The sequence below is a fragment of the Meleagris gallopavo genome, chromosome 1 (assembly GCF_905368555.1).
Source record: "Meleagris gallopavo chromosome 1, MGAL_WU_HG_1.1, whole genome shotgun sequence".
In the NCBI taxonomy this organism is placed as follows: domain Eukaryota; kingdom Metazoa; phylum Chordata; class Aves; order Galliformes; family Phasianidae; genus Meleagris; species Meleagris gallopavo.
This window is the reverse complement of record NC_139404.1, coordinates 168,166,648-168,190,240: the sequence shown is the minus strand read 5'-3', so window position 1 is coordinate 168,190,240 and position 23,593 is coordinate 168,166,648. Positions and strand designations below refer to the sequence as shown.

The following is a 23,593-nucleotide window of genomic DNA, read 5'->3' as shown; positions in this document are numbered from 1 at the left end:
CCATTTTCTCGCCGTAGCGCCCTCCAGCGACGACCACGGGAACGGCCGCCATTTTCTCACCGCGGTGCGGGCAGCGCCATTGGTCCGTTCAATTCCCGCGGCCGGCCAATCAGAGAGGCGGAGCGCGGCGGGGATTTCAAACGGCGCGGCCGCTCCCAGCCCGTCCTGCCATGGCGGCGCGGCTTCCCCCGCAGCTCCCCACCAGCCGCCGGTCCGAGCCGGAGTACCGAGGTAAGGCTGCTACCAGGAGCCGAGCTGGGCCCGGCTTCCTGCCGCCCTGCGTGCCCTCAGCTCTGGGTGAGGGGGGGAACTCGGGGAGAAGCACAGGAGTTGCGCTGCCGTCAGGAGTTCGTTCGTTGTGCTTTGTGCGTTTCTGTTTTTCTTTGTGTTGTTTTTAGAGTGTTCAGTTAAGTTTTAGATTGGATAGAAGGAAGAAGGTGTGTTGTGTGTGTGATTACAATAAAGGTGATCAGGCACTGGCACAGGTTGCCCGGAGAAGTGGTGGATTCCTGTCCACTGAGACATTTGAAGCCGACCTGGATCAGGCTCTGAGCAGCCTAATCTAGCTGCAGATGTCCTTGTTCATTGCTGGGAAGTTGTACTATATAACCTTCAAGTGTCCCTACCAACTCAAACATCTCTATGATGGTACAGGCTGGGGGATGAGCTGCTGGAGAGGAGCTCTGCAGAGAGGGACCTGGGCGTCCTGGTGGACGACAGGTTGGCCATGAGCCAGCAGTGTGCCCTCGTGGCCAAGAAGGCCAATGGCATTCTGGGGTGCATTAAAAAGAGTGTGGCCAGCAGGTCGAGGGAGGTGATCCTTCCCCCTACTCTGTCCTGGTAAGGCCTCATCCGGAGTACTGTGGGCTCCCCAGTACAAGAAAGACAGGGATCTCTTGGAAAGAGTCCAGCGGAGGGCCACAAAGATGGTGAAGGGCCTGGAGCATCTCCCCTGTGAAGAAAGGCTAAGTGAACTGGGTCTGTTTAGCCTTGAGAAAAGACAACAGAGAGGGGACCGATCCAGGTCTATAAATATCTAAGGTGTGGGGGGCAGAGTGGTGAGGCCAGACTCTTTTCAGCAGTGTGTGGAGACAGGACAAGGGGAAAGGGACAGAAACAGCAGCATAGGAAGTTTCGCACGAATATGCATAAGAACTTCTTTACGGTGAGGGTGACGGAGCACTGGAACAGGCTGCCTGGGGGGTTGTGGAGTCTCCTTTTCTGGAGATATTCAAGACCTGCCTGTATGCCTACCTGTGCGAGCTGGTGTAGGGAACCTGCTTGGCAGACGGGTTGGACTTGATGATCTCTAGAGGTCCCTTTCAACCCCTACAATTCTGTGATGACTTGAGGCGCAGTGAAATGCAAAGCGAGAACGGTGGCTAAGACAAAGTCTCAAAGATGAAAGAATAGGCATGAAGAGGTTCAGGAGTGGACACGTGCCTGCCTTAGAAAGGAGATGTTTGTTATTTCTGTGAGTTTCTTACACTGGTGAATGAATCTGTCTGCTTCAGAGAGAGGAATTGACAGCTTTGCACCTAAATGCCATAAACGGTTTGTTGTTTCTGAGTCAGTGGCTAACGCTTTAACTTTCTGCCCCCTAATCCGAATGAGTGTGTGGCTGCTGCAAGGCTTGGAGACTTAACTGTCCCACCTGCCTGTGGCTGCTTGACTTCTGCTTTGGGCAGGATTTTTCAATCCCAACTGCTTCCCGTAATCTGAATTCCCTAGTTCCCTGTGGAGAAAAGGACTCTTAAAATTTAAAGATGAGTGATATACAGTAAGAAGGACTGGCAATCTGCTATGTAGTTAACCAACCAGAACATGGGAAATAAGATTATGTTCTGGCATGAATTTCTGTATTAGAATACTGAGGGCTGGTTTAAGACCTTCTCAGAATCATGTTGAGCTGTTATTAACACTCCCATTTTTGGTCTGACATTATGCAGAATCCTAGATGACAGCATAAGAGAAGCAAGTGATTTTACAGGTGGGTGGTTGGTTGGGTTCACTTTTTTTGTGTGTTAGTGGCTATCACAAGTGAAAAGTAGGCTTGTTAAGCCAGCTATGTTTATTAACAGGCTATGTTAATGGCATCTACAGAGAAGCACTCAGAAAAGACAAAACAGGGCCTAATATATTCCCATTCTTCACACTGGTTTGGTTTAGGCTTCTTCCACCTTAGTAGTCAATGCAGAGAAACGGTCATTGTGTATAGCTATAAAATTATACTGACCTGCCCCTTGCAGCTAGACTTCTTCAAGGAATGAGATGTTTGTGAGCATTAAAGAACTGTCTGATCAATAGTGTCTGTATAACAATGTCTTGTTGCTTTCCCATTTATATTTCTTTCTAAGAGGCAAAGTATGGCATTACTAGTTTAGCTGAAAATGTAACAATGTAATGTATTTTAAACCCCTTAGAACAGAGAAGACAAAAAGTTGAAGAATACCTATCAAGAAAAAAGACCTTTTCTGGCATGCCCATTCGTGAAAATGAGACATCAATCAGGTACTATTATTTTCTGCTATTCATATTCCTTTTGGAAATGGATGGTTAGAAAGATGCAAGTGGCCATTCTTGCGGAGAATCACAGTCAAAAGATAACACTGTGCAATGAGTAGTGACCATGTGGGGTTTTGTACATCCTTTTATTGGCAGCAATTATTAAAAGTTTGTGTTAAATAAATGCAACTGCTTTATAGATGTAACTTAAGTGTGTTGCCCATTTCACTGGAGACTGAGGCATGGGAGGACCCTTTAATTGCAAAACTCTTATATCAGGTGCCACTGTTTGCCTTTACAGCCCTCCTTTTGCAAATACTTGTTTCCCTTCTTTTTGCTCAGGTTATGTTACACGCGTTCACAGTACAGTTGATCTAATCTCATTATGTTTTGTAGTTATCAATTTAATACTTTCTGTTAAGAGCAAGTATATTATAATAGAAATTAAACTGTGTGGTGGCCAGAAGATAGACATAAATTCCTGTGAACAGACTGTGGGCGCCTACCACTGATCATTAATGCTTCTTGTTATTTACTTTATTTTAAATGCTTTTCCTGCTATTATCTGAAGTTTGGATATTCATTATAAAGGGCCTGGCAATAAGCAAGAATAGCTTCTTTAGAGATAAGTGTTGTAAAGGAGTTCAGAAGATGCTATCTCTAATCCTAGTTTGTGTTTTGGATTTGCATGTTTTTGCAATTAGGAAATTTCAGCATGGAATTTATTCTTATCTAAATGGAAAGCCTGGTTTACCACTTTGTGTACTTGAAGTGGCATGCTCCCTATTTCTGTCTGCTGTTGAGCAGTATCTTGATGGTACAAATCTAGATGAACAGTGAGTGACCTTCAAATATAAAATGCATGTGAATTGCAAGAATAAATATAATCCATCAAATACCTGTTCTGTATAGCAAGAAAAGGCATGTGCTGTCATGTTATAGAGAGCTGTCTTTTTTTGAGGGGAGGGGTGGGAGGAAGTGGCTACTTTAATTCTACTAGTAACATCATTGTAGTATTTGATCTACTTTACTTTTCCTTGCTTTCTGCTTCTTTGGCTATTCCTCCCTCAAGTGTAGCATATAGGAAACTTGACCTTTTGTGTCAGGTGCAACACATCCCTAAGCATGATATCTGAAGTGAATGTGGTCAGTTGACTTTTCTTCCCTGCCTCAGCCAGTTTTCTGTGATGTGGGAGATGTCTTACAGTCTGGGCCATGACCAGTGCTTGCTTAACCATTTCTCTTTCCTGGAGGCAGAGCTCATACTGAGCAGAATTGCTTCAGTGTGAGTTCAACTGTAGATTGCTGCCTGAATTGTACTCTTGTGTTGTTTAAGATAATCTTTAATTTTTCTTAATACAGTAGCAGAACTAGGAAAGCAGCTAGCAATAAACTGCAAGATAAAACAAAGCTGTCAGCATCTCCAAAGCCAGAAATGGTAAGTCTTCCATAGTCAGATACTGGTGGCACTCTTTCTATGGCTGTCATGTTCTGCTCACTGAAGTCAAGGACCTGAAATCTAACTTCTAGAATATGAGAATTTTGCAGGTGCAGAGGCACATCTAGTTAAGATTTCATTCAATGACTGGTTAATGCGTGGTTTTCTTTCAGTCTTCAGGAATGCTATGTCAAATCTTATCAAGTTCTGTCAGAATAGAGAAATCATCTAGTGTGTTTGTTTGCTTTTTTTGCTTTAAACTAATCAACAACTGAGTATTGTAATGCTGGTAGGCTTAATGTAATCAGAAGAGAATGCTGAATATCCAGGAATTACTTTCACTTCTTATAACCTCTGAGCTGCGATTATGCTAAGAATGTAAAGACAAGAGTTTCAGGGGGTAGTAGGGAGAATGCCTTAAAAAACAAGGTCTTTTTTTTTTTTATTTATACCTCATTAATAACAAAAGTTTTTTCAATTTGGGTAGCGCATCCTTTTCTCGCTACCTACATTCATTGGGCTATCCATGGTGAAAGGAGAATTTGTGCTGCCATTAAGTGATATGTTATTCAAATTGTGATATTGCTTTTGACTGCATGAAGCCTAAAGCAAGTTTGTATCTTCTTGGAAGGCACTTAAAAGCTGACAGTGGCTTTTAAAATAATTTTCTTTCTGTAGGGAGAGTCTAACCCTCTGAGAGGGCCCTCTTACTCCCCAAGGCAAAATTTAAACAATCATTTGATTCTTAGATATGAGTTCTGGAATAATAGTTGACAAATATTCTACTTAATGTGTATATGTATGCTACTTCTGTACGTACTATCACCTTTAAATTGGCATTTACTGTTAATTGATTCCTTTAAATATGCAAAAGCCTCTAGGGAACTTAAATAGCATGCAACATGAATGCACATCTAACATCTTCATGGAAATGCTTCTGATTTCAGGAAGATAAGGAGAATGCCAATGAGCTTTCATGGGACCAATCAAGCAGAACTTCAGAAGAGAATATTTTGAAATCTTCTACAATCACACTGGCATCGGAGACGAGTTATAATCCTGAAGATCACACTTCAGTGAATAAAGTCACTGAAATAAAGTCTCAGCGTGTATTAATCAGCAAGTCCTTGCAAGTAAAAACCATGAAAGAGAAACAACTGCCAGCAGAAAAACACAGTTCAAATGTCAGCCTACCAAAGAAACCAGTGCTTGGTACATATCGTGGCAAAGTCATCCAATCCAAGATCAACTCCTTTCGAAAAGCACCAAAGAGTGAGGGGGAAAAGAGTTCTTTGTCAGATGAGAAGCTTCTTACTTCTGCCACCAAGCCAGCAGTGAAATCTTTGTCCAGAGGCAGCTGCAATGTAGTTCTGAAGACTATGAAAGTCACAAATAATCCTAATTCTGTAAAACCTAATTGTGTCCCACCGTTACAGAGCAAGCCATCTGTCAAACCTGCTACTAACTTCCAGTCCAGCCTAAATAAACAGCCATCAACATCTGCGATAGTACCAAAAAAATTAACAGCCCAAAAAATGATTGGGAAGAGGGGACCTCAGCAACTGAAGGCTGCTGCTAAGAATTCTGACCATGGAGCACTAAAAATGAAGAGATGTGAGGACCTGTGTGAAGATGGAAAACCAGAAGCTCCAGCAAAGCAATTTTCTGTTGTTCCTGGTGGCAAGGCAGGACAGGATTATAAAGCTAACAGTATCAAGAAATCTCTTTTTCTGAAAGAATCTGCAGAAGAGAGAAGGTAACTGAACTAGTCACTGTATTATAGCTTGATCTTGTGAGGTATTTGTTCTCTCTGTAACTACCTTACTTGATCTAGTGCTGTTGGAGAACTGGATTGTTTGAAATTGACTAAAACTGGGCTTAATAGTGAGAAATCAGGACTCAGGCTAGTTGCAAAGCTCTTTAGGTTTGTGCCTGTGCAGTTATATTTATAAATGCTGTTTGCACTCATTTTTTCAGGCTGAGTGATGTGACAGTTTTAAGGATGTGACGTTTACTCCTGTAAATGAACTGCATGTGAATGCTGGTGCTTTAACAAAAAAAAAAAAAAGACATGTTTATGGACTGAAGGGGAGTACTTCTTAATGAAGTACTTTTCAACTTGGTGAATGCATCCTGGATGATGGGATGAAAATTCATAATTGGGAGGTTATTTAGTACTGAACTGATAGTACTCCTTGTAAAAAGTCACATTGACCAAAAAAAAAAAACCTGCAGGTATTACAGCAAAGGAATTGAAATGGATACGAAGACTGAATTATGCTTAAACTTCATTTTTGAATTTTCAGAAGCTGTGTGATAGGTTTATCCTATGCTGCACTTCGTGCTCTTCTAGTTTTCTGCTCTACACTGGGTGATGGGGATTATAGAAGAGAGATGGCTATTATGATCAATGAACTACAAGTGGTGTTTTTTTTTTTTTTTAATTAAAAAAAAAAATAAAGGTCTTGATCCTAAGATACTTCCTGCTGTTGGAAAGGGAGAGATCAAAGAATTCTGACCTGGTAGATACATAAAGTTGGTGGAGTGATGCACGTGGTTCTGAAATTTTTGTACAGATCTAATTGGCAACTGTATTCCTCTTAAGCTCAGAAGGAGAGGACTATGAGGATACTCTTCACAAAGTATGTCTTTGTGTGATTTACTGCAATTAATGTCAGTTGACTGTAAAATAAATCGTGAAATCTGAATAACTACAGCTAATAATGTTCTTCCATATAGAGTTCGCCTGGCTGAATGGAGGGCATCTAGAGGAAAAGTGATGAAGAGGCCACCTACATCTGTGCTTCTGGGATCACAGCCTAAGAATGAAGAACTCTCTTCTACTGGTGGTTTCTTAGATTATGAATTAAATAGCGAAAAAGTCAACAAGACTCTTACAGAATGTCTGCAATTAGCTGAGCAGGTACTCAGTCTCTTGCCTACGAATTCTGCTCATAGAGACCTACAGCATGGCAGTATTGCGGATGTATTGAACCTATGAATCAGATGCAAGGGATTAATTGCTCCTCAAGTTAAGCAATATCATAGGATTTTGCTGACAGCTGAAGAAATTAGTTGTTGCTCAACTTACTAACTTGCAGAACTACACAATATAATTAGATGATAATGGTAACTTCATGAAGTAGAAGAGCTGTGAAGTAACTAATCTAAAACACATTTGCATTTGCAGAAACTTGCCTGGATTTCTGGAAGTCTTTATAAAGTAATTCCACATCTGTATCTATGGGCCATGCAGTTCTGTATGTAAGAGGAATAGCATAACAGGTTTTCATTGGGAAGAATAGGTGAATGAGAATTCTTCAGCTCATGTTCATAATTCAGTCTTGTAAATTTTTGCTGTCTTCAACTTTCAGGGGCACTTTTCAAAACAACAACAACAAACTCTTGGTTTTTGGGTCAAAACTAGCTGAAATATGGTGCTGCAGGATGTTCACTGCACTTAAAACTTTTTTTTTTGCTTCAACTTCAGGGATGTCAAGGTAACAAAGCACGTGCCATGTTGGAAGAACTGACAGAGAGTATCCCTGGGGCTAAAAAGCTTGCAAAATATTGGATCTGCTGGTTGCGCCTTGAACAGATGGGCCCTCCTGAAAAACTTGTGGCTGGCTATGAGGAAGCTGTTTTGGCAGGAGCAATGGTGAGCAACTTGTCTTGAAATTTGAGACTAGAAAGCATGGAAGTGGGGTGTGTATTTAAAAAAAAAAAAAAAAAAAAAAAAAAAAAAAAGCAGCTACTTCTGATTTTAATATTTGTATGACAGAAGGGATCATCTGACTTGTCTGAGCGCAAGAACTTGGATTTGACTTGCTCTGTAATTGCTGTAGATACCTTTCTGCTTTCAAGAAATAAGGTTTAGACTCCTAGCACCATATATGTTCTGCAGAGAAGAAATAAAGGATTAAAGCTTCTAGTATCAGTAGAAATCCAAACAGAACTCAATTTTACAGTACTGATGGACTTAATTCCTTTGCTTTAATATCAGCAAGGTCTTAGATCATCAAATACAGCTGTAGTGCACTAAATACAGAAAGTACAGGATTCATTTATCTTCTGGCTTTGTCTGAAAAGCATCAAATGATTAAGTACATGAACACTGGATGTTATGTACTACTTTCCCTGTAACTTATATTTGGATTCATCTTATTTAGTATGATTTTGGAATTGTTTTTCTAAAACAAAATTTGAAACCTTTTTTTCTAGCCTAGAGATGAACTACGGCGCATGCTGATAGATGCTATCAGAAACACTGAAAACTTGGTTAAGTCTGAGGATGGTAAGTTTGAGTATTTCACATTAGTTCAATGTCTGGCTTGACAAGCAGGACAAATTGCTTAAAAATATTTGTGCCTCTATTAAATTATTTCATGGAAATTTGATTGGTACATAATTTGAAAACAACCTTGTCTAAACTAATACTTCAGTAATAAATCACTGGAGATGCTTTCATGTTAAAACTACTTAAAACTCTCTCAAGTTGATGTTGTCCAGCTTTTTTAGCCTGAGAATCAAATGTCTAACAATTCTTTTCATTTACTAAGTCAGTTGCCTCTTTAACATGTAAGCTGTTTCAATAGCAGATGCATAGTGTTGGATGGAAATACTCCAATTTTTGAAGCAAAGTAGCTATATAATAGCCCAATAAGTATTTGATCTCAAACTGTCTGAAATACTCTATTCAGAGTTGCTGCACTTGGGAAGGAAGGGAATGGCTTCTCAGGATGTACTTAGCCCGAGTTTTCTTAAAGTGATTAAAATGACTGGTAACTTAAATTGTTGTGGCCCAGACTCAGTTTTGGAGCTTTCTTTCTTGTGCAAAACTAAGATTTCAGAGATCCCTAAAAACATCAACTTCTCCGTAACTAACTAATCACAGCTATACTTTCTTTCATTTTTCATTTTTAGGGGGAGTTGTGATAGAAACTCATTTAAATGAGGTACTGGAAATCAGCAAGGAACTCAATTCATCTGTTGAGCAGGTTCACGAGACCTTCAAGGATCTTAATATTGAAGATCAGAAAGCAGAGAACGATGACAAGAAGGAAGAGGCTGGCAATGAAGTGGTCAAAAAAGAAGAACTAGACCTAGTCTTTAAACCAGAAGAAGAGATCTTGCCAAAAAAGAAAAAAAAGCACAAAAATAAAGAACGTACAAAAAAGAAAAAATGCGAAAGAAAAGAGCAGAGTGAAGATAGGGTAAAAGATACAGCTCAAACTGTTAACTCTCCTGAGAAGGATAATGACACAGATTCTTTAATGAGTTGTAATCCATCTACCAACTCCTATTTGGAAAGGTAAGGTTACTTAAGGTAACTATTGAAAAGAAGCAGTGTCTGGACCAAAAGTAATGTTCGCCCTGTTCTGAAAGAGGGAAGCATTGCATCTGAGAACATACAATTAAAATTACTCAAGGCTTTTAGGATTGTTTTTCTTTTTTCAAAAAGTCTTTTTAAAATAACTTCTTAATAATAACTACTTGTTTTGAAATGCCTCGCTATACTAGAACGTCTTTGTGGCAGAGAGAGAACTCTAGGTTCAGAGCCCCTATAGCTGTACCAGTTCTATAGTGAGCTAGGTCAAGGAAAATCAGGTATTTCCAATTGTTTACCTTTTCATAGAATCATAGAATGGCCTGGCTTGAAAAGGACCACAGTAATCATCCAGTTTCAACCCCCTGCTATGTGCAGGGTCGCCAACCACCAGACCAGGTTGCCTAGAGTCACATCCAGCTTGGCCTTGAATGCCTCCAGGGATGGGGCATCCACAACCTCCTTGGGCCTGTTCCAGTGTGTCACCACCCTCTGTGTGGAAAACATGAATGTGTTTGTATGTCAAAAAAATACAGAGAGTATAAGCAAGATGCGACTGTCCTGTAATTGCATTTTGATACAAAAATTCTGGGTGGTAATCCTGGGATGAAGCAGAGAAGTGTTGTTTTTTTTTTCTTTTTTTTTCTTTTGCCACAACGTTTCTTCTGTGACAACAGACCAGGGAAAGTTGTGCTCAGCTCTGCAATGTGCTGAGGCAGGCTCCTGGCAGTTGTCTGCTGTCCCTAACAGTGAAGAGATAACCTCTTCCTGATGAAAGGAGTGATAGAGGATTCTTCCTTTAGAAACTTTTCAGGAGTTTTACAAGGTTAAAATATCTTTCCTGAAAAAGAAGATGGATATCCAACTTTAACTGTATGGATGGGGAAATCTGTTCACTGTTTTCTTCAGCTATGGGAAGATAGAGTTGAACGGGAGTAATGATAGTTCTGCTTCTGCTAGGTACTAGAGAAGTAGCTTATCTGTTCCTGTGTGAAGTAATTTGTTTCTTTTTCCAAGTGTGAAGATGCACTATGAAGGAAACGATTCTGATGCTAAAGACCTGAAGATTATAACCCCTTTGCGGTACTCTCTACGAATTCGGGAGAAGATGTTCAAGTTTTCAGATACTCCTAAAGATTCTCTTGTCTCTTCATCTGAACAGCTGCAGGAATTGGAATCAAAAGCAACTGTACTTATCCATAAACAGAATGACAAACTGGAAGAAACAAGCGCTGAAGTAGAAAAGTAAAAAGTAGCATTAACACTACATGGGGGGGGAAGGAGGGAAGAAATCAAATTTTTAAGAAAGCTTGTTGTTTTTTAGCAGCCTTAGGAGAGGAGTTATCTAAACCTTGTGTGGATAGCCTAGGATGAATTCTGATTTTAGTATGCTTTTTTTTAAGCTTGTATCTTCCTGTGTTTTCAAACTCTTGTGGTAAATGTAATGGGACTGTTTGGTACTTAACAATATCAGTGTCTTCATGTTAAATCTGATTAATACTATATACTTAAAGATTAGGCTTAACGCACTTCATGTAACAGTTCAGTGATTATATTTTTAATATTTACTGTTTCCTGTTACAATTCCTGTAAGTTCTTCAGAATTGTATATTCTAATTCTTTGCTTAAGCATCAAAAGTAAAAAAGTAACTTAGGAATTTCAATAGGGAAATATCTACTACAGAAACTAGCTAGTGTGGTATACAACTAGTTTTAAACTGCAATATCTGTTTTTTAAGGGGTATTTCAACAAAACTGAGTACAATCCCTTCAGTTAGCTGACCATGAATAATCTCACTAACCTACCTTTTATGTCGGTTTCCGTTAGTTTGTAATATGGTAGACTTATTAAACAAATCAGCTGACTTGTATTTGTGTCTTATTTACAGGCTTGGGGTTGGAAACTAATTGCAGCTCATGGGACTGAGTTTCTGGGCATTATTTTATTTTATTCTAATGTGTATGCTCTTGAAGTGGCTTTAACTCTGCTTTTGTTAATATCTGACATCTTTTGTTTCCAGTGTTAGTCTTATTACCATTAGTTTTCAGTACATTTAGTGCACTAAACACATAGTTACTTGTATTACATGGCTTAGGCCTTGGCTTTTGTGCAACACGGAGCAGGATGCTCAGCGCAGCTCATTGTTAACCAGCCTTTGCTGTAGGGCTGCGCTCTGCCACCCCCCACCCGGCAGCGGCCGCCATGGCTGTGCCCCGCCTTCCCGCGCGGCACCGCCTCAAAGACCGGGCGGGTGCCGCCTTCCTTCTCGAAGCGGGGTGCTACGCGTTCGGGGGCCGAGAACCAAGTCTCGAGGGGCCGTTCCGCAGCATCCCCCTACCTGCCGCACTGCCCGAGGCGTAGCGGGAGCCCTGCTGCCGCGGGAAGCAGCCTGGGGCCTCGGCTATCGGCAGTCGGTAAAGAATGGAAGAATACGAAGTACTGAAAGTATTGGGAGAGGGGTCCTTCGGGAGAGCTCTCCTAGTTCAACACAAAGTCAGCGACCAGAAGTACGCCATGAAGGAAATTAGGCTTCCTGTGGTAAGTGATACACGTGCATCTCCTCCAGAGTCCCATCCAACCCGGCCTTGAGTGCCTCCAGGGATGGGGCACCCACAGCTTTTCTGGGCAGCTGTGCCAGGGCATCATTGCCCTCATGGTCAAAAACTTCCTCTAATGTGGTTGACTGGATTCCTATTTGCAAGAATCTAGATTTCATCTGCAACATCTAATGGGGAATTGAGCCTTATATTATTGCTGAAATTCAGTTATTCAGGTTACCTGTGCTGCGTGTAGCTAACAAAAAAAAAATCACAAAATGGGAGGCTCTGGCTTCCTTGAGGCTGAAGCTAAGTTTGTACTTGGGCACTTGGTTTTATACTGAGTTTGTGCAGTACAGCTGTCAGCTCTTCCAAAGTCAGTATGTGCTGATTTGTTGTTGCATAGTTCTATGCTGTTAAAATAGAAAATCATTAACTGAACCCTCAATATATCCAGGAAGAAGTCTACAATTAGTAGTAAACCTTACACTGAAGAAGATAGTTTTCAAGTTTCTAAAGGACTTATTAAAATAACAGAATAAAGTAAATTAAAGATGTGCCATGTGTAAATATGTGTCAAGTGTATATATGAAAATATTTTAGAGTGACCTTTATATAAATGTACTTTTTCAGTCTTCATCTGATGCACAGAACTCTAGGAAGGAAGCTATTCTTTTGGCTAAAATGAAACATCCAAATGTTGTTGCCTATAAAGAATCATTTGAAGGTAAATATAAAAATGTAAAATATCTGTATTTAGAATCATAGAATAACAAAGGTTGGGAAAGATCTCCAAGATCATCCAGTCCAACCGTCTGCTTATCACCAATATTTCCCACTAAACTATGTCTCTCAGTACAACATCTTAATGTTTCTTAAACACCTCCAGAGACGATGACTCTACCATCTCCCTGGGCAGCCTGTTCCAGTGCATCACTACTCCTTCAGAGAAGAAATCTTACCCTGAACCTCCCCTGTTGCAAATTGAGGCCATTACATCTAATTACATCTACTTAGCCACATCCTCCTTTCAGGGAGTTACGGAGTGCAATAAGGTCTCCCCTGAGCCTGCTCTTCTCCAGACTCAACAACCCCAGCTCCCTCAGCTGCTTGCCATCACTTGTGCTCCAGACCCCTCAGCAGCTCTGTTGCTTGTCTCTGAACCCGTTCCAGAGCCTCATTATCTTTCTTGTAGCGAGGGGCTCAAAACTGAACCCAGTAAAGTTTTAAGATTAATTGCAAAGTTTTATTTAAAGTTGCATACTCCTATGGCGTGAAGATCACATTTTTAGCATGTAGTTGGAACTTTATAGTAACAGTAATCTATGTATTCTGTTCATTAAATTACTAATTATTCGCAAATTACCTGAAATCTAGCTGATGGACACCTATATATAGTGATGGAGTATTGTGATGATGGAGATCTAATGCAGAAGATTAAACACCAAAGAGGAAAGTTGTTCTCTGAAGACACGGTAAGAAAATACATATATTTGAAACAAGGACCTTGGAGTTCTTCTTCACGTAAACTGAAGTACATTAAGAAGTACTTTATGTCACGTAAAAAAATGTAATAGATATGCTAACACCTTAAACTACTTAAAATGAAATAAGATGATAACAGAATCATTAAGGTTGGAAAAGATCACTAAGGTCATCTATTCCAATCAACCCATCAAGGGAATAGAAGCACTGCTTCTTTCATAATATCCAGCAGAACAAGTACTGAACTGTAAAAGGAATAAGAAATAAATTGCTGTCTGTATCTGAGAAATGTGTGAACAGCGTGCAAAACACAGATTTGAATGCATAAATGTATGCAATTAAGTAAGAACTTAATACAAAATCATGTCAAGTAAGAGGTACTGCAAATGAAAAGCAAATAAAGTACTGTGCTGAGATAATTGAAATTAGCTAAGAGACTAAATAAAATACTATGCATCGGTTGAGCGTTTGAAGCAAAAGTGATGCATGAACTCCTTTTGTCATTGAAGCTATGAAATTATTTAGGAGGAAGCTCAGAGTTATGTTGTGATTTAAAAGCCACATCCTGCCACTTATAAGCATCATCTTCATTAAAATGAAAATGCCAGAATCCTCAACTAATATCATCCTTAGATTGTCCAAACGTCTCTAAGGCCTTTACTTTGTACATTTAAAATAATACAATTCATTTTAGAAACATTATATTATCTCAGTGTAGGTATTTTTAATCAGCTTATTTGCTCTGAAATCATAATTAGCACACATACAAAATGACCTGTATTGCCTCCCTGGTTTCATGATTGTTATGTGTTATTTGTTTTTCTAGGCACAGCATTCTTTCTGCCTTGTTAAAATATATACTTTTATTTTAAAGCATTCAGCCTTTTGTGGAAACTTGGGGTCATTGTTTTAGAGTTACTTACAACTCTCAGGTGTTGGAAACATACTTTCTTCTGTGCTTTTTTAAAAATCTGTTAGTGAAGGAATCCTTAACTACGGTATTGAACCATTATTACTCTTCGTTACTTTTTTCAGATCCTTTGCTGGTTTGTGCAGATGTGCCTGGGTGTGAAGCACATTCACGATAAGCGTGTATTGCACAGGGATATCAAATCTAAGGTGACCAGAGCAAATTTTTTTTTCTACTTACACACCCTTCTGCATGCAGATGTTCAACTCTCTGTTATAATTTCCTGCTACTGCTACATGCTGTTTTTCACTTGTATGGAACCTTGTGGTCTTACACGTCGTCTTAATATAATTGTGCCCTTTATAGCCACACTGGTAATAGCACCGAGTGCTTGTGGCAAACTGCAGATAATTTAGAACAATAATAGAGGCATGAAAAAAGGTGTATGGAGTAAACAGTTTGTAATTATTTTGCCTCTCATTTTTTCTTTCTATTTCCTAGCAAAAAGGTAGAAACTCAGAAGCGTGCCCTTAGTGCTTTGAGTACAGCACTGAGATGAAGGTATTTCTGATGTCTGATTCTTTCTCTGCTACTGATGCTGAGAATTTGGGCCTATATTGCTATTCTGTTTGCCTTTAAACAAAATATACTTCTTAACTTTTTGTCCTAGAAGCATTAGCTTAAGCGAGTAAAAAGAAATACAAAATGTCAGAAGTGATCATCATTGTCTTTTTTGTAGGTACAAACTGCATTTCCTAAAAATTATTTAAGTGTGTGAATTTGTTGTTCTCTTGAAATGCAGAACGTCTTTCTCACTCAAAATGGAAAAGTAAAATTGGGAGATTTTGGATCTGCACGACTTCTTGCACAGTACGTGGATATTTCCACTGATTTCAGTGGAGTTGTCTTATTTTGCAATACATAAATAGTACAAAATGTCCTGAAGAATTACATTTCATGTGGGTTTTCTTTGTCATTTCAATAGCCCGATGTCATATGCCTGCACCTACGTGGGAACTCCTTACTATGTACCTCCTGAAATATGGGAAAGCATGCCATACAACAACAAAAGGTATTCATGTTTTCAGTGGTCACAGATAATGACTGACTTTTTATTTAAAGTTAGCTGACTTTGTGCTGGAAACTTGTTTGGTTTCTGGCAAGTATTGAATTGAGAAAGGGGTAATTTCTGGGGTAGGGGGCCTTAGCTGCAAAGGCCTAAATTCCTCTATATTTAGGTAATTGAAAGCATAGTATCTTCAATCTTAGGAGTTCAAAAACTGCTGTCCAGACCTCTGTGTGCATTTGTAAGAGTACATAGACACACACATACATGTATTTCTGTGCACATATGCATACACGTATGTTTCTTTCTCTTGGTTGTTTTATTTTTTAAGCTCTTCTTGCCTGTCTTAATGTAGGGATAATGGCTACAGAACTGATGACTCTTAGATTTATTGAACCCATTATTCCAGTCCTTATGCAAGGAGTTCTGTGAGCAACCTGATAGAATGGTGTTCACAGCTTCCTCACAGACTCGATACTACTGAGCTATTTTATATCCCCCCTCCTAGTTCTGTTCTGCAACCCTAGTTATACCTCAATCTGATTTGCAAAGTGACTCATTTTCACAGCAGAGAGAAGAGCTTTATAGTGCTTAAGATTTTTCTGCTTCTCTTGCAAGGATAGTGTCAAGTTGCATCTTTTGCAGGTGTCATTACTTGCTTTCTGTGAAGAAATTGTGATGTTTTCCCAGTAGGAGAATGTTCATTGTCAGGGACTAGAATTCCAATTCTCAGAATTAGGGTTGTGTAGCTGCCATTTTGCTTAGGGCTGTGGAGCACAAAGGCTTTGCAATGCAGAAGGATATAAATATTGTTGAAGCAAATTGCTTAGAAGACATTCTGGGAATAAAAAGCTGAGTACAGTTGTATGACATTATTCTTATTTACTTTAAGGGGGGGTTAAAATAAGCAAGATCATTTCCACTGGAGATGCCAAGTACATTATCATGTTGACTTTTATAGTTACGTACATTTATTTTAGTTTATTCCATTCAGTTACATACACAAAGTGAATTTCACTTTTACTGAACTATTTTACTTATTAAACTGTAATTTCTGTCTCAATTTCTCTTACCTTTCTCTTTGCCTACAGTGACATATGGTCTCTGGGATGCATCCTGTATGAGCTGTGCACTCTTAGACATCCAGTAAGTATGGCTATATTGATATTAGAACAGTTTTAAAAATCCTTAAAACTTAATCAGTAGTTAGCTAAACTTTGATGGATTCATAGAGAATTACATTTTTGACTGAAGTGTTTGCTGCTGCTCTTTCTGAGACAGGGCAGTACTGCTCCACCCTTCCCACTTCTCCTCCATTACTTTTCTTCTATGTTTCAGCAGCTTGTGGTCTACTGAACCCTTCTGTGATATGTCCAGTCTTCTAAATTGCTTGAAAACAATTCTTTTTTTCTTTCTTGCTTGGTTTTCCTTCCTATCAGTGAGGTGATTTGGGACTTAATAAGAAGCCCAGTGAGTCCCACACTGAATCAAGATATCTGTTGAGATGTTGGCACAAGCACTGCGTTTTATAGGATCTAGCTGATCACAGAAGATGGAGGCAAGGACACTCAAAATCTTTTCTAGCGTGTCTATATCATATGCAACTACAGCAAAATAAAAGAAATAAGCAGTTTGGAACCTCACATCAGTGACTGATTGTTAAATCAAGTTGCTGTCCAAGTAGTGTTCTCCTACTGGGACAGAGGGAAGCTGGATGTATGGTTCTGTATCTCTGTCATTTCTAGTACACTGGATTTCATGTGTTTGATGCTATGCTCCCTATGTGTTAACTTCCTCTGCCTTCTTTATATGGACACGTGGCTACGACTAAAAGCCTTATCAAGGTAACTTTTTTCTGCAGGAAAATGAGATGTAAGGATATTTTGTCGTACGTTGTTTTATAAGCAGCAGTTTCATTTCATCAAGCTATTGCTATAGCTTGAAATCCTTTGTAACAGCAAAAGATCTGGTCTAGTATTAAATGGGGAGGTTGGTGGCCCTGCCTGTGGCAGGGGAGTTGGAGATTCATGATCCTTGAGGACCCTTCCAACCCGGGCCATTCTATGATTCTCTGATTCTGTGAAGTTTCCTTACAGCTGCAATTAGTGTGGAAATTTATATTGCACGTCACTGGGCGATGAGGCACTGAAGTGTGTTACCCTAAGTATGTCTTTGTCATGACTTTGGCAGTGTCACAGCTCTTCAGGCAGTGCTTAAGAAGGAGCAGAGCAGCCTTCCCTTTTTAGCAGCAATGAAATTTTACATATCTGAGATGTTTTAATTCTCAGGAAATTATATCTACTTAATTGTTAGCATAAATAAATGCCCATTTAATAGCTCTGTAAAATGTAAAATAGTTACTGGTGTACTCAAAGTTATAATTGCACACCTGAATTACAGCCTGAAATTCCCCAATCAGGAGCCAAATCAGTATGACTGTAGAGAGTCTACATAGATGCATGCCACTATTATTATATAATAAATATTAAAGTTGCTCTTCAGTGACCAATTAATTTAATACTTTACACACTGCGTGCTCTGATGTTCATTTATTTTTAATGCAGTTTCAAGCCAATAGCTGGAAACATCTAATCCTTAAGATATGCAAAGGATCCTACAGTCCACTGCCAGCTCACTATTCCTATGAACTCCATTACTTAATAAAACAGATGTTTAAGAGAAATCCAAAGAATCGTCCGTCAGCGACTACTATTCTTGCAAGAGGCTGCTTAGCCAAACTTATCAAAAATTGCTTCCCTTCTGAGGTACAGTATAGTCTTTGTCTCTGGATTTGAACAATAATATCTACGTGTCAGACACTAAATAAATTTCTTTTGTAATTTGGTAGTATGTAACAGTATGAAATGTAGTCTTGTGTAGATCCTACATTAAAAGCTATAAATATATTCGTAGACATCTCAGAAAAAGAACTTTTCTGAAGGGTTTTAAGAAGAAAAGTTGAGTATTGACATCATGCTGCTAAAATAAGGCATTGTTATCTGTAACAATAGTTTTGTATAGTAAGGCTATTTTTAACAAATGCCAGATACAGTAGCTTGAGGGAAATTAAAATCTTACAGTACTAACATTTGTACATACACTTCCAGGTAACAGAAGAATTCAAGCAAGATCTAAAGGAAACCAGGAAATGCAAAGGCACTGCAATAAGATCAAAAGGTGAGACAGTGATGTTTTTCTTGATATAGGAATAATAAAGTGACTGGGAATTGTAAGATCTTAAATACAGCTGTCAAATTTAAATATTATATGCTTGAATTTTTTTAATTCTTTCAAAGTTTAATATTCCTGAACTTGTATGGAAAGTACTTGAACAGTGTATATTACATTCCATCATGAAGCTTCATGTTAGAAGACTTGTAATTGGGCATAGCTGAGTGCTATACATCATTACCTTCCCTCTGTCAGAAATACAGTGCAGTGCTGCAATAAAAGATTTTGAGTCTTAGACTTGTGCTAGGATTAAGCTTGTTAATTTTAAAATGAGCAAAACTTTTTGCTGTTGTATCTATTTTAAATGTGACTGGGCTTTCTTTCCCAGAACACAATGAAGCAAGCTGTTTTTGTTATTTGGCTTAGAGAAGATTTTGGATTTTATCTAATTTAACTACACTGAATGCATTTAATGACACTCAAATTTATATACAACTGCAGCCGAAGCAGTTGTATTTTATTGCAGAAAGGTTCAGAGGGACTTAATGTAGAGGGACTCAGCACTGAGAATGAGATACACAGACAGGAGTGTGAAGCAATTTTCCTCAGCTGGTTCAGTGGTACTGATGTCATACTTCTTGAATACCACTTTACCACAGATGTTTGCCAAAGGCATTAACTCTTGAATCTGTCCCTTAATGTATCAGGTAGTGTTGCAGCTGGTGGAGGCTCAAATAAGAAAGAAAGTAAGGTAGGTGTTCAACTATAAATCTGCTATTTACATTTTGGCAGTTCAGAATGTTCTGTATTAGAGAAAAATATCATTCTGGAAACTCTTAGTATGCTAAAACTGTAGACCAGTCTTCTATGCCAGGTAACACCTGCACTCAAACTGCAGAGTTCAATTGCAGTTTCAGACCTTTCTAAGATTTTGATGTTTTCCACATTTAGTTCAGTTCCAAAGTGGATTTCATTATAGTTATGTAAAAAAAAAAAACAAAAAACAAACAAACAAAAAAAAAACCCACAAAGAAAAAAACCCCTCACTTTTCTGAGATCTAAGATACTGCATAAAATTACGTATTTTCTTTGCTTTGGGGACACATTTTGAACAGTCTCCTGTAGAAACAATCCAGTGGAGACATCTTTCTCACTAGGTTTTTGCACCAATGTGAGATTTTAGGTGAGGAGTATTAAGGAACAAGTGATCAAGAAAGCACTTCTGAGTAGATTATAGTACAGGCTGTCCCAGCTATATTGAGTATATTTTTCAAAATGTGTTGCCAGTAGGGCTCTTTTTTTCTCTTAATAGACTTGTCAATCCGAGAAGCTTAATATTTGGTTCCAACTTGTTTTCTCAGGCAATAGGACTCATATTTTCTTTATATTGTTACTGTTTTCAAATGTGAAAAAAAAAAAAATCAAACACCCACAAATTGCATCAAGTAACTACATTCATACTTAGCCTCAAAAGGAGATTGTCAAGAAAAGAACATGCAATGTGAATTGTAGTGTAATAATAGATCCAATGCAATTGCTGTTGCCACTGGTTTCATGGTGTCTGCAATTTAGTTTTCTGATCCTTAGGCCAGCCATTTTGTGGTAAAACTATAACATTTAACACCATGTTAATATTACTGCTTTGTTTCTCTGGACAACAAAAATAATTATTAACACGGTCCTTATTCTCTTAAAGCAAAGCAAAGATGAAAGTTGCACATGGTTGAAAAGTGAAAACACTACTAAAGATTTGAATGAATGCACAAGAGAACAAAGGAAAAATGATGAAGAGGGTAAGTTTTAAGGCTTATGAATTTCCTTCTAACTAATGATTTTAAATGTCGTTGATCCAGACATTTCAACAGGTGGAACATACAAGTCTGCATCTATATAAATCCATGCTGCTGGTTGTTGCTTCCTAATTGTATTGATTCTTACTGCTCATCTGAAGTTTTTAAAAAAGTCTTGGCCAAAGTAAGAAAGAATTGTTTGAAAACATTTGGCATGGAGTAAATGGACTTGATAGGGTTTATTCTACATCCTGTTTCTAAGTTAAGAATTGTGCTCATAGCATCAAATATGAAATACTGAGTGCTTAGTGCTAGTTTGAACGGACAGCAAACAGTGAGATATCTGCTGGTGATCATCTTTTGTTGTTGTAATTACAGCAGAAACTTCGGAAGTCCTCTCAGGAATTACTGATTTGACACATCTCCATAGGAAACAATGGGAGAAGAGGACATTCAGTACTGTAGTGGATGTCCTGGAAAATGCTCCGTTGCTTTCTTCTAGTTTTACATATGAAGAGAATAAAAGTAAGATTTAATTGAATGTGGTTTTACACAATTTTAATTCAAATAATATCAGTGCTTCTTCACAGATGTTAAAAACCTAAACTTCACAGCAAATATTTAAAGTGATGTGAAAATCTTTTAAAAACACCCTATTAACAAGCACTCAGGAAGTCCACCATGCTGAAGAGAAAAGACACATTTGAGACTGATGATTTCTTACTGGTCTTGTGTAATGGGAGCATTTTGAAGAGTAATGAAAACCACAGTTAACATTAGCACCCCCAAAATGAAAATTATTGCCAAGAAATTATGCTACCAACCCTCCTCTTAACATGCCGTGAAGTGAGTGGCACTGAAGATATTGTACAAAATCCATCATCTGCAGAACTCAGTTGTTGAAATGTACCTATTCTCATTTTCTTCTCTCTTTATGTCATTACCCAGCGTATGCTGTGAGAGGTCAGTGTGGTGCTTGCACTACAAGTTTTCTACCTTTCTTTTTCTCTTAACTATGATCTTTGCGATTCATGTTGCTAATGCATTTTCATCTGAGTAATAGTATTTAATAATGATTTTATACCTAGATGGTTCTGTTACAAACTACAGAGAAAAGAAGCCACGTAAGCAGTGGGCTAAAGAAACTCCTCGGACCCTGATGAACATTCTCAGTACTGCAGATGTCAGCTTAGCATTTAAAACATACACAATTTATAAACCAGGTAAATTCCTATGTTTATTGATAGGCCCTGTGTATAGAGATTGAGCACTAATGCACATGTCACAACAGACATGAACAACATAGATTTTGTTTAAGCAATAAAAGTTTACCAAATTAAATGTGAACTTGAAAAAAAAAATGCAACTGAGAATTCCTGAGTCATTGTACCTCCCCACTGCATCTATGAAAGACTTTCACTTGAAGAGTCTAGCAGTCTTCACCTTGCCAAGTGGCATAATATCTGAGTTGTTGGGATGGAGTAATTAGGATGTAGCCTCATCAGGGAGTCCACTTTCACTGAGTCATACTGCTCTGTTTTGAAGAGGGGATGGTAGGATGGTGGAAGGTAACTGTAGGCTGTAGATACTCATAGCTGGAGGTGTAAATACTCTGTCTCCAGTTAAAGAATCATAAAACATCCCGAGTTGGAAGGGACCCACTTAGTCTGACAAGGATCACTTAGTCCAACTTCTGGCTCCACTCAAGAGCACCCAAAAATCAGACCACGCATCTGAGAGTGTTGTCCAGATGCTCCTTGAACTCCTGGCAGCTCAGGGCTGTGCCTACTGCACAGCCTATTCCATGCACACTGCCCTCTGGGGCAGAGCCTTTTTGTGATATCCAACCTTAAGTTACTGGTTTATCTGTGTACTTAAAATAGGTAAGAGCTTATACTGGAATCTGCAAAGATCCAGAGACAAACTAGAAAACATTTTTAATAATTCTAAAATTTGTGATTTTGGTTTATACTTTCAAAGCTTCTGTAAATATATTAAGAGGTCCACTTTCTGATGAAACTGAAGCATCTGATGAACTAGATGGGGAACATGAAGATATTGCCACAGATTTGGAGAGACTTGAGCCTAGATCTGATGAAGACGATACGTATGTCCAAATGACATCCTTGTGGTTTTGTTTGGTTTTGTTTGTTTCCTTAAAGCAATTAAAATATATATATATTCCTCTAAAAAAAAAATACAACAGTATTTTTCTTATCACTTAAATTCATTCTTCTCTTACACTGATATTAGAATTTAGTAGCATTTGATATCTTAAATGCTTTCTTTGCTATATTTATAGTTCATGATGTTGAAATTCAAGAAGTTGCTCATTGTTAGCAGGTTATTTTTGCTAATGACTTCGTAAAAAAAAAGGAGGAGATGAAATTAGATCTGCAGTAGTGTGCAAACCTTTTCTTGCATGAGACATCTTTGTACTCTGACCTTGAAATCAGATGATCAACAGCAATACCACTTGCTAGTAGTGTGTTTGCTGCAGTGGTGTATTATTCTTCACATTCCTTCATACATAGTGCAGTGGAGTCACTTTTGCACCTACTTATTGAGACACATTTGTAGAAACTTCTAAACTTCTGTTTATGTTCCTGTTTTGGAAAAGCAAATTATGTCAACACATTCTGAAGAAAAATATTATATTTTACACGTGTGTGTATTTGGGGTGGGGTGTTCTTGGAATGTCAAAATCTTAGCATTTGTCATTGTTTATTTTGGTGGCACTTGGAGATGACCTACTCAGGCGGGGATGTACTGCTGCAGTCCAGCAGCAAGCCCTTCATATCAACACACATACAGTGTCGTGGTGTGTGCATTTGTCTTTGCAGCTGATAAAACTTATTTGGGTAAATTCAAAAGGGAGTCCCTACCGGTTCCTTAATCACAGAAGTGCAGGAAATAAGTCTTTGGTGTTGATGTTTTTAACAGATTTTCTCCTACTGAGTGTAATTTTAGAAAAAAAATATATATATATATGAAGCAGATAAAGATTTTATGAAGTTGTACTCTTTTGCTTTGCAAAATAACATTTTGAAATCTATTTTTAGGGACTTTGAGGAAGATGACCCAGACTGGGTGTCAGAACTGGAAACGGTATTGATACACAGTGACTGAAAACCCGAGCTTTTTCTACAGTACTGAAAGTCAGTCTTGCCGCTATTTGTAATCTGATCTGTTGTTATTAATAGTTATTAATAAAATCACCTCAGTCAAAAAATTCTGAATGTGCAAATTTTCTGTATCACAAAACTGAGAGGGAATTGCATAGCTTTGCGCAGGGAGGTGGTGCAGTCACCATTCGTGGGGTGTTCAAGAGCCGTGTGGACGTGGCACTGAGGGACGTGAGTGG

General features: G+C 38.6%; 2 protein-coding genes across 4 annotated transcripts; both read left to right on the top strand.

The window, feature by feature from the left end:
• The first annotated feature begins 73 nt into the window (after window positions 1-73).
• CKAP2 (cytoskeleton associated protein 2) lies at window positions 74-11,134 on the top strand. 2 transcript variants are annotated; one of them, XM_085215927.1, is made up of 9 exons: window positions 74-231; window positions 2,424-2,511; window positions 3,871-3,943; window positions 4,891-5,699; window positions 6,683-6,866; window positions 7,434-7,601; window positions 8,165-8,237; window positions 8,867-9,254; window positions 10,287-11,134. In XM_085215927.1, the coding sequence occupies exons 1-9, from the start codon at window positions 171-173 to the stop codon at window positions 10,516-10,518; spliced, it is 2,076 nt and encodes a 691-aa protein (XP_085072053.1). In that variant the 5' UTR covers window positions 74-170; the 3' UTR covers window positions 10,519-11,134. The 2 variants fall into 2 exon arrangements, with proteins under 2 accessions (XP_085072053.1, XP_003203353.2); XM_003203305.5 differs by having other exon boundaries at window positions 75-231; window positions 3,868-3,943.
• Window positions 11,135-11,476: 342 nt separating this feature from the next.
• Window positions 11,477-23,463, top strand: LOC100541088 (serine/threonine-protein kinase Nek3). Of its 2 annotated transcripts, XM_010728767.4 has the most exons (15): window positions 11,480-11,808; window positions 12,441-12,534; window positions 13,185-13,282; window positions 14,328-14,411; window positions 15,005-15,072; window positions 15,188-15,274; window positions 16,360-16,414; window positions 17,833-18,033; window positions 18,376-18,445; window positions 19,147-19,190; window positions 20,136-20,232; window positions 20,608-20,754; window positions 21,318-21,452; window positions 22,210-22,336; window positions 23,292-23,463. In XM_010728767.4, exons 1-15 carry the CDS (start codon window positions 11,692-11,694, stop codon window positions 23,356-23,358), a joined length of 1,491 nt encoding a protein of 496 aa, XP_010727069.2. In that variant the 5' UTR covers window positions 11,480-11,691; the 3' UTR covers window positions 23,359-23,463. The 2 variants fall into 2 exon arrangements, with proteins under 2 accessions (XP_085072052.1, XP_010727069.2); XM_085215926.1 differs by lacking the exon at window positions 20,608-20,754 and having other exon boundaries at window positions 11,477-11,808.
• Window positions 23,464-23,593: the final 130 nt, after the last annotated feature.

Bases quoted from the DNA above. Each gene is read 5' to 3' on its own strand.
- LOC100541088 (XM_010728767.4), top strand. From the start codon at position 11,692: ATGGAAGAATACGAAGTACTGAAAGTATTGGGAGAGGGGTCCTTCGGG. The intron at 15,073-15,187 runs GTACGTGGATAT...TCATTTCAATAG, and splicing joins TCTGCACGACTTCTTGCACA to CCCGATGTCATATGCCTGCA. The intron at 15,275-16,359 runs GTATTCATGTTT...CTTTGCCTACAG, and splicing joins ATGCCATACAACAACAAAAG to TGACATATGGTCTCTGGGAT.
- CKAP2 (XM_003203305.5), top strand. From the start codon at position 171: ATGGCGGCGCGGCTTCCCCCGCAGCTCCCCACCAGCCGCCGGTCCGAG. The intron at 232-2,423 runs GTAAGGCTGCTA...TAAACCCCTTAG, and splicing joins GTCCGAGCCGGAGTACCGAG to AACAGAGAAGACAAAAAGTT. The intron at 7,602-8,164 runs GTGAGCAACTTG...CTTTTTTTCTAG, and splicing joins CTGTTTTGGCAGGAGCAATG to CCTAGAGATGAACTACGGCG.